The 10,766-nt window shown below is 46.4% G+C and overlaps 1 protein-coding gene across 1 annotated transcript in view; it reads right to left on the reverse strand.

Moving 5' to 3' along the window:
- The window catches only part of RAD54L2 (RAD54 like 2), a 44,220-nt gene that overhangs the window by 18,235 nt on the left and 15,219 nt on the right, over nucleotides 1–10,766 (reverse strand). Inside the window, 6 exon segments of the mRNA XM_077451062.1 lie at nucleotides 433–629; nucleotides 744–877; nucleotides 1,223–1,405; nucleotides 4,384–4,616; nucleotides 4,809–4,934; nucleotides 7,499–7,650. Of these exon segments, the coding sequence (XP_077307188.1) occupies nucleotides 433–629; nucleotides 744–877; nucleotides 1,223–1,405; nucleotides 4,384–4,616; nucleotides 4,809–4,934; nucleotides 7,499–7,650 (1,025 nt within the window).

The raw sequence follows: 10,766 nt of genomic DNA on the forward strand, positions 1-10,766 counted from the left end.
GTAAATTGCACCCAAATCTCACCTTGAGAAATCTACCTTTTATTTTGACCTCCTAATGAAAACTAACAGTGCACCAACGAGGGCCTAGGCACTCCTGTTCTGTGTCCTCATAACTGGATATTTATAGTGTAAGACCATCTAAGGCACTGCTGTTTGACTGCTAGTTTCCTCCAGATTTGGCGTGAGATATGGAGATGAGGGCACTAAGCTGCTTATTGTTCTCCTTGCTGGAGAGGAAGCTGTACCTGAGAACCTGCAGTGCAAGGATCTCCCTGCTTCTGCTTCGTCCAATCTGTGCTTAGTCTACCTCTATCATTACCATATGGTCCTGGACCTTAATTGGTTAAGTACTTCTTCATTTTGCAAACTGAAGATGTCATAGGTGCGATCAGGAGCCATACTTCAGTAAACAGATAACTGCAGCAGACTCACCCTGCAGCATCTCTTGCTGACGATCTTCCTCATCCAAGTCAATGATCACAGGACCCGCGGCCTTCTTGCTTCTCTTCTTCCTTCCCACGGTGAAAGATTTCTTCAGGGACAGTAAGCGGTACATCTCATAACCCATCAGCAGGACGCCACCATCTGTTGCCCAGGCATTCACCACCTTGGCGCGTGCAGCTGTGGTTCTAAAGAAAGAAAAAAAAAAAAAAAAAAGACACACCCCCACATTATCACAGGATACAGAGCCGTAATCAAATTCCAGCTCTGGTCTGGCTGGTGGGTACAGTGAGGGCACCTACTTGTGCTCATCGTTTAAGGTGTGGACCTTGAAGGTACGGGGCTGGACCAGCTCCTTGTCATGGTCAGGTGGCAGCACTTCCGGTGGCGGGAGCCACATGTTGAATTCGGCCAGCCAGTTCTGGAGAGTGTTGACCTGTGATGAGGAAATATGTTACGTCAAGAAGAGCAGCAGCAGCAGAGATTCAGAAGAGAGAATGTACTCTCAGGAGAATGCCCCTACATAGAAAAAACCCCGAAACCAGCAAACGAGGTATGCTAGTCCTCTTAGAAGGAATTATAAATAATAAAGGAATTTTATTATTGCTCAGTGCTGTCACTCTAACATGTTTCAGGCAACTTTAGGATCACCAGGTATTTTACAGCAACAGAATAAATAAAAGCATTACAGGCTAGAGTTACAATGAACTATATGCAAAACACATGTATAGGATCTTTTTGGGGGTAACATCACTTTATATGCCAATACGCAGGTACTTACCGGAACAATGGCCAGCACAGTCTTGGCCGATGTATGCTGGAAGAGAACATCCAGGAAGGAGATGACTTGCAGCGTCTTTCCCAAACCCATACTGTGTGCGAGGATACAGCCAAAGCCACTGCTGCCGGAGAAGCGATCCAGAGACTCCACCAAGTTATCATAGAGAAAGCGGATCCCTCCAATCTGATGGCAGAGAAAGTACATTGAGTGTGGATCAGCATACAGGAGAAGAGAAATGTGTGCTCTGTACATCAATGCGGTATATGTCAGAGCTATATAAAATGTATGACAGTAAAAGTGTTGGACTGTGGGGGGACATTAGAGTGTAAGCTCCTCTGGTACAGAGACTGATGTGACTGTTTCTGTGTTCTCTGTACAGCACTACGGTATATGTCAGATCTATATAAAATGTATAATAATAATAATAATAGTAGTGTGTGACTGTGGGGGGGAAATTAGAGTGTAAATTTTTGTTTATTAAAAAATCATACAAAAACATACAGATTATTCATAAAAAACATATTTACACAGAAAGAATAACTAAACAAAAACAAGTGTGCTTAAATCAGCAAGTAAAGAAAACCAACCTCAACTTTAACACAATCCAATTCCAACCCCTCCCCCACATCATTCACCTTGCATTCTGCACCAGCCACTCTCATTCCCTTCCCACCTCCCCCTCCACCATCATCCAATCCTTCACTCCACCCTTCGGTGTCTGCTGACCTCCAGCCACACCGAGGAGAAGGGGTTGGCACCACCATACATGCTGGTCCAGCACCCTCCACTGCCTTCACTACACTAGGAGAAACAATAGGTGCAGACTCAGACTTGACAATCACACTTTTTGAGACTGACACCACAGAGGGGCTCACAGACACAGATTCTGACGGGACAGAGACACTAGGATCCCCTGGTACAACCTCGGCCAACCCAGACTCTTCTCTATCCAGACGGAAGAATTCCTCCACTAGCTCTGGCTTATTGTGCAAAGCCTCAGGGCCCCCGGCTATAAGGTTGACCAACCTTATCACATAGGTTACATTTAATGATGTTACAGTCCCTTGCCAGATTCCCCAGTTCCTGGCACAAAGAGCACTTCTGTTCTGGACAGTTAGAGGAGAAATGTCCCTTGACGCCACATTTATGGCACACCTTAGGGTTTGACCAGGGTAAAAGACAGAGGAGGGCAAATGCTTGACCACATTCCCACACACACTCAACCTTATTGACACGGACCACCCACCCGTCCAGATTCCTCTATCCTCCATAATCCAACCTCCTCAACCAGACCCATAAATCATCGGGGGGTATAGACTCATTCCTAGTCAGGATATTCACATTCTTAATCAAGGGCTGACGTGAGACAACTTTGGGTCCCCTTCCCGGCTGGCCCCCATATACACGCTCAAACCGTTCCCAAAACAGAACCAGCGATTCTGGACACATAAATGACAAATCATATTCACAGGAACCAGCCGGACCGAAAAGAGCATAAAAATCCTCAGCCTTAAATTCCATGGCTAGGATCCTATCCACAACCACCCTCCTGATAGGTGGAATACATCCTCCTTCCCACCTGAGCTGTACCACATTCCTGCGTTTAATGGAGGAAGGTGCGTTAGGTGAAAGTCGCACAACTGGCTCCCTTCCGCCAGCAGCAGCATGACTTTGTCCCGACACAGCCTTAGCATAATTCCTAACTGGGACAAATGATACATTCACTGGCTGCATAGGAACCTCTGAAATCTGGTTTGGTAAATTACCCACCACTTGATCCTCCCTTCTCCCCTCCAGCACAACAGTCCCGCTCATTATAGTCCCAGAGGTACCACAGACAACAGCAGTCCCATCATCCAGTAAAGTCTTCCGTTTAGAAAAAACACCAGCTTTTTCAGCGTTCATACGGCCCTCCTGCTCTGCCGTTTCTATGTTCATACGACATTCCTGCTCTGCACTGTTAGTGTCCATGTGGGACTCCTCGCAGATTTTCAGCAAGCACTCCTTTACCAAGATCTTCATCTGATGAGTCTGTACCACTCAAAGGAGATTCCATTTTTGTAATGGTCTGCATCAATCTGCCATTTTCCTCAACCTCCTCTTGAGATAACCCAGGCTGCTGGGTAGGGAGGGGGGCAGATACCGACTCAACATAACAGATCCTGAGACAGGGGTAGTGGGGCCACCATGTGAAGCCACTCCTCCCCCCCCCCCCCAATCCATACTGTTGCCATTGCTCTGGTATCCACCCTGACTGGTACTAGCACTGCACTTTCCTTCATCTGTTGGAATCTCTCCTTATTCTCACACTTTTCTCTGAACACACCACTGCTTTCCTTCAGAGAAGCAACCAGCTTCTCCTTTTTTTTCCAATTCCTCCTCCATAGACTTCAGTTTGGAGACTTCCCTCTTACGGTTTCCAGACTTACTGTGCAGGGATTTATTTTTCCTGAGATCTTCTTTCATGACAGCAAGTTTCTGTTCCTCCTTAGTAATGCGGCGAAAGACTGGCAAGGACTCCTCTTGCATAGGGACAGGCCCAGGATCCATTGCAGCTTGAGCACATGGAGTAGGCCTCAGCGCCTCTGGAGAGCCTCCACCTTCGTCTCCTCCCACTCACTGCATGGTGGTTGGGGGAGAAACCTGCAGGACAGGCCCAGGGTTGACGTTTCCTCCAACTCAGTGCAAAGCAGAGTGAGCCAGCAGTACTTTGCAAAACAGCACAACCTGGTGGAGAAGCTACTCTGGTGCAGAGACTGATGTGACTGGCTCAGTGTCCTTTGTACAGCACTGCAGTATAGGTCAGAGTTAAATAAATGTATAATAATATAGTGTACATCACTGCGGTATACGCAAGAGCTATATAAATGTATTATAATGATAGTGTGTGACTGTGAGGGGACATTAGAGTGTAAGCTCCTCTGGTACATAGACTGATGTGACTGGCTCAGTGTTCTCTGTACAGCACTGTGGTATATGCCAGAGCTATATAAATGTATAATAGTAGTGTGTGACTGTGGTGGGGACATTCGAGTGTAAGCTCTTCTCATGCAGAGACTGGTGCGACTGGTTTATTGCTCTCTGTACAGTGCTGCCGAATATGTCAGAGCTAAAATAGAACATAAACAAATACATAAAATACAAACAAACAATGTGCTCACCTGATGAGGTTTGACTGCTCGGGCAAGCTGGGGGGCCAGGAATATGTCCTTCTCATTGGGCGGATGGTTGATGTTGACAAGCACTTGCCCAAAAGCATCAGGCAGGTTCAAGTTATCGTTGACATGAGAGCCACTATTCTCATGGTCCAGATCATTGCCGGTGTCACTGAGGCCATCCCCGCTGTCTGCAACCGACAGGGACTCGTCCTCTCCAGAGCTCAGCTCAATCACTTCTGTAACGGAGAAAAGGGAGAGGAGGAGATGGAGGGATGAGGGTGGTCAGCCAGAAAGTGAGAGGGATAGGATAAAGGATATGGGATGAACAGAGAATAAAACAGTCACCGATTTATTCAAGCAGTATCCCCACCACTGTATTCCCAACACTCCGGCTAACAGAACAATTCAGACATCCTCACCATCCTCACCATCTGTCACGCTGTCAATTTTCCTCTGTGAATCCTCATCGCTTTCGCCGCTACTGCTATCCAAACAGATGATCTCCTGGTTCCCCACAAGTTGTGAGACTTCTGCGGGCCGCAGCTCGATCTCCTCTGCTGGACAAATGCAAAATGGTTAAAAAATAATAAACTGACTTTTTAATCTACATGTCAGCGTGTCATTAGGTTGGATTCACACCTATGGCAGTTTTAGTGCTTTTTGCATTTTGCAGATTTGCACTACAGAACGTGTTGCATAGGAAACCATGATAAAATGGACTGAACTGCAAATCTGCAAAATGCAAAAAGCACTAAAACTGCATAGGTGTGAATCCAGCCTTACAGGGCAACATGCAAAGTTTGGATTGTGCCAGCAAAGCATGAAAAAAAAAAAAAAAAGACTGTTTCAGAATCTCAAATTCCCCTTGCAGGGTCTGAAATGTTAATTAGAATCCGTTCCTGATAAGAGTGCAAACACTATAGCTTAAAGCGGAGGTCCACCCTAAAGTGGACCCTCCGCTCATTGGAATCCTCCCCCCCTCCGGCGCCACAATTGGCACCTTTCAGGGGGGAGGGGGGTGCAGGTACCTGTACAGTACAGGTATCTGCACCCACTTCCAGGATAGCTCTCTGCGGAAAGGGGCGTAGATCTACGCCCCTTTCCGAAAGTCCCCCGCTGCCTGCTGGGAAACACACGGATCCCAGAGACAGCGGGGTCCATCCTCATTGCGCAGCGCGACTCGCGCATGCGCAGTAGGGAACCGGGAAATGAAGCTGAAAGGCTCCACTTCCTGATTCCCATACCCAAGATGTTGGCGGCAGCACCCGAGAGACGATCGAAAGATCGGCTTCGGGTGCCGACATCACGGGCGCGCTGGGCGGGTAAGTGTCCTTATTTTAAAAGTCAGCAGCTGCTGTATTTGTAGCTGCTGGCTTTAAAAAAAAAAAAAAAAAAAATGGTGGAACCAATTTTTAGCATTCAGGGTAATCATGGTTATACTGCAAGGTTGAGTACTTAGTAAAACCTTCATAGTGCATTATCTGTTTTACCAGTGAATTCCAGTTTGATTCCTAAAAGAGAAGTATGGGATACATTTGTTTTTATCATACTTATCTAGGTGCATGCAGCATCGGTCCCCCGCCAGCTCTAACACTGAGAACCGAGCGATCAAACAGCAGTCGCTCAGTTGTCAGAGCTCCCTGAGCAGAGATCTGGTGACCATCAGTCACTAGCTCTCTGCTCTGCCCCCCCCCCCCTACTAACTGGAGCTCTGAGCTGTAGAGGGGGCGGAGGCGACTGGCTCAGGCTACCAGCAGCTTGCTGATTTGCTGAGCCGGGTGGCAGTCCAGACATGTGGGCGGATCTTGACGAAAAATTGTGACCTTGCCTGAGCCTGGACCGGCTCCGTAACGTCAGCCGACAGCGGGCTTCTGCTAAAAACAGGTCCCAGGAGTGCAGAATGAGCTGCACACTCCTGTGATCCATAGGGGGGGGGGGGGGGGGAGTACAACCAAACCAGCTTTCCCCATACTCCTTTATATAGAGTTCATAGAAACACAGAAAAGTGAGAGCAGGAAAAAAAATTTTTTTTAAAACGGTTGAGCGAGTCTGCCCAAGGTCCATTGCAAGCATCAACTATCCTTTCAGATTTTGAACTTTCCTCCCGTTAGTTTGAGGTCGTGTCCCTGTGTTGAAAAAAACTGCCCTCCTGACCCTTAATTACCCCTTGATGTATTTAAAGGTTTCAAATCATGTCTTCTCTTTCCCTTTTTTCCACCAGACTGGAAAGAAGTTCCTAAAGTCTCTCCTGATATGTTTTATTCTCCACATCATTCACCATTTCCTCGTCTCTGGACTCGTTTCTATCCTATCAATATCTTTTTGTAAGTGAGGTCTCCAGAACTGTACACAGTATTCTAAATGAGGTCCAACTAAAGATCTATATAGAGGAATCGGGACCTCCTTCCTCCTGCTGGTGACCCCTCTAGTGATATAAAGATCTATATAGAGGAATAAGGATCTCCTTCCTCCTGCTGGTGACCCCTCTAGTGATATAAAGATCTATATAGAGGAATCAGGACCTCCTTCCTCCTGCTGGTGACCCCTCTAGTGATATAAAGATCTATATAGAGGAATCAGGATCTCCTTCCTCCTGCTGGTGACCCCTCTAGTGATATAAAGATCTATATAGAAGAATCAGGACCTCCTTCCTCCTGCTGGTGACCCCTCTAGTGATATACAGGTCTATATAGAGGAATCAGGACCTCCTTCCTCCTGCTGGTGACCCCTCTAGTGATATAAAGATCTATATAGAAGAATCAGGACCTCCTTCCTCCTGCTGGTGACCCCTCTAGTGATATACAGGTCTATATAGAGGAATCAGGACCTCCTTCCTCCTGCTGGGGACCCCTCTAGTGATATAAAGATCTATATAGAGGAATCAGGACCTCCTTCCTCCTGCTGGTGATCCCTTTCAAGTTCTTTACAAATCATGTCTCTGAATAAAAGAGTTTGTTTAAATTTTTTCAAGAGTATCCAGATAGGGGTGTTATGGGGTATGTGTATGTATATATATATATATATATATATAGATTAGATAGATAGATAGATTTATATATATATATTTTTTACACACACACACGCTGCAAGGTTTACCGATGATCCCCACAGAACGTACCATTAAGGAAACCTAGAGAGTCCGCCGGTATAGTAGGGATCATAGACAGCGGATAGTCTTTCCGTTGCTGCTCCAGACGTTTCCGTCTTTCCAACTCCTCCTGCTGTGCGGTTTTGGTCTGAGCCTCTAACTGATCTTCACGGAGAACTTTTCTGCAATGCAAAGAAGTAATGAATTAAAAAGAAGCTAGTTCTAAAAGTAGAACTGAACCCTATAAAAAAAATACATCTCTATTTAAATACATTTATTGTTTACCATAATTCAATTATTTTGCTTCTGCACCCCTTATACATGTTTAGTTTACAGAAAATACCCTCTTTGCCGTGTTCCTGTAGCCCAGAACCTACAGTAAGGGAGCACCCACACAATCTCCGTTTGAAACCCTGATAGCGGAATGACATGTTTTGGTGCGTTGATGAACCTTTAGGGTTAATAGGTTGCCTCCAGGTAAGCTTACACTCTATATATGTCCCACAGCAGGAAACTGATAGTTAGATAGCCAAGCTGGCCATAGACGGAGCGATTTTCTCTTTCTTGCAACCACAGGTTGCAGGAAAGAAAATTACTCGATTCCCCCATCAGCACTGACATTGTAGACCTCTGGCGGGGCGCGCGAGGGGGGGGGGGGGAAATGCCCCCCGCTGGAAGAACACAGCGATTATTGCTAGTGGCTATAATATGTGGGTCCAAAGCTTTATTCAGCAACCACACTGTATAGCAAAAGCAACATTTTGGAGCCTCGCAGGACCCCCCCCTTGCGTTACATGCCTGATGAGACAGTGTGGCTTCCACATGTATTTTCTCTGCAAGTGAGCCTGCTCCCTGTTTGTGCATTGCTATACACAGGGTGGAAAATAATGATTTGAGCCCCTGCAGATTGTGTAAGTTTGCCCACTTACAAAGAAATGAAGTGTCTATAATGTTTATCATAGGTGTATTTTAAACGATAGAGACAGAATATCAACCAAAAATCCAGAAAAAAAAAAAAAAAAACACACGATACAAATGTTATGAATGGAGTTGCAGTTCAGTGAGTAAAATAAGCATTTGATCCCCAAGCAAAACATGACTTCGTAGTTGGTGGAAAAACCCAAAGAGGTCAGACGTTTCGCTTGTAGTTGGTCTCCAGGTTTGCACATCTCAGGAGGGATTTTAGTCCACTCTTATTTACAGATCTTCTCTAAATCCTTAAAGGATATGTAAAGGCAGTTTTTTTTTTTTTTTTAATCTTAATGTATTCTATGCATTAAGATAAAAAATCTGTGTGTAGCATCCCCCCCCCCCCCCCCCCCCCCGGCAGCACTCCCAATTACCTGCCTGAGCCCCTTCTCTTTCCAGCGATGTCCACGATCCCCCTAAGCCATCCAGTACACTCCTCCTGATTGGCTGAGACAGAGCAGTGGCGCCATTGGCTCCCATGGCTGTCAAAGTCGGTCAGCCAATCAGGGGAGAAAGGGGGCAGGGCCAGATTGGGGCTCCGTCCGTGTCTGAATGAATACACAGAGCTCTGACTCGGGTTGAGTGCCCCCTGTAGCAAGCTGCTGGCTGAGGGGGCACTCAAAGGAGGGAGGGGCTAGGAGCAGTAAAGAGGAACCCGAGAAGATCATCTGGGCTGATCTGTAAAAAACCAACTGCACAGAGGAGGTAAGTATAAAACATTTTTTTTTTTTTTTTTTTTAAATAACAAACACGAACCTTTACAATAACTAAGGTTTCTTGGATGTCTCTTGGCAACTCAAAGTTTCAGTTCCCGCCGTACATTTTCTATAGGCTTAAGGTCTGGAGACTGGCTAGGCCATTCCATGACCTTAATGTGCTTCTTCTTGAGCCACTCCTTTGTTGCCTTGGCGGTATGTTTTGGGTCATTGTCATGCTGGAAGACCCATCCACAGCCCATCTTCAGTGTTCTGGGTGAGGGGAGAAGGTTCTCATCCAAGATTTTACAATACATGGTCCCGTCCATTGGGCCCCTCAAAGTAGCAAAGTCGGCCTGGACCTTTAGCAGAGATACAGCCCCAAAGCATCATGTTCCCACCTCTCTGCTTGACTGTAGGGATGGTGTTCTTAGGGTCATAGTCAGCATTTTCCTTCCCCCAAACAAAAAGCGAGTCGAGTTAATGCCGAAGAGCTAAATTTTGGTCTCATCTGACCACAGCACTTTCCCCCAATCCTTCTCTGGAACATTTTGATGTTCAATGGCAAACTTCAGACAGACCTGTACACGTGCCTACTTGATGAGGAGGATCTTGCTGGCGCTGCAGGATTTCAATCCATGGCAGTGTATTGTGTTACCAATGGTTTATTTGGTGACTGTGGTCCCAACTGCCTTGAGATCCTTCACAAGCTCCTCCCGTGTAGTTCTGGGGCGATCCCTCACTTTTCTCATGATTCTCCTTACCCCATGAGGCGAAATCTTGCATGGAGCTCCAGACCAAGGGCGATTGATGGCTATTTTGGATTTCTTCCATTTGCCAATAATCGCTCCAACAGTTGTCACCTTCTCACCAAGCTTCTTGCTGATGGTCTTGTAGCCCATTCCAGCCTTGTGCAGGTCTCCAATCTTCTCCCCGACGTCCTCTGACAGCGTTTGGTCTTCCCCATGATGGTGAGGATTGAATGGAAGAGATTCTGTGGACAGGTGACTTTTATACACATAACGAGTTGTCGTTAGGAGAACCTTCTTACATTGACAGGACTAATCTGTGTACCACATGAGCACCTACTGTAGCCAGTCTGTGGTTGGTAGGGAATCAAATACTTATTTTACTCACTGAACTGCAACTCAATTTATAACATTTGTATCATGTGATTTTTTTCTGGATTTTTGGTTGATATTCTGTCTCTTATCATATAAAATACACCCATGATAAAAATTATATCTATAGAGAGAGAGAGAGAAAAAGAGAGAGAGAGAGAGAGAGAAAGAAAGAGAGAGAGAGCGAGCGAGCGAAAGAGCGAGAGCGAGCGAGCGAAAGAGCGAGAGCGAGCGAGCGAAAGAGCGAGAGCAGAGCGAGCGAAAGAGCGAGAGCGAGCGAGCGAAAGAGCGAGAGCGAGCGAGCGAGCGAGCGAAAGAGCGAGAGCGAGCGAGCGAGCGAAGAGCGAGAGCGAGCGAGCAAAAGAGAGCGAGAGAGCAAAGAGAGAGCGGAGAGCGAAAAAAGAGAGAGCGAGAAAGCGAAAAAGAGAGAGCGAGAAAGCGAAAAAGAGAGAGCGAGGAAAGCGAAAAAGAGAGAGCGAGAAAGCGAAAAAAGAGAGAGCGAGAAAGCGAAAA

This window comes from Lithobates pipiens, unplaced genomic scaffold (assembly GCF_037356315.1).
Source record: "Lithobates pipiens isolate NorthernLeopardFrog02 unplaced genomic scaffold, aLitPip1_a1.2 Scaffold_23, whole genome shotgun sequence".
Taxonomy (NCBI): Eukaryota; Metazoa; Chordata; class Amphibia; order Anura; family Ranidae; genus Lithobates; species Lithobates pipiens.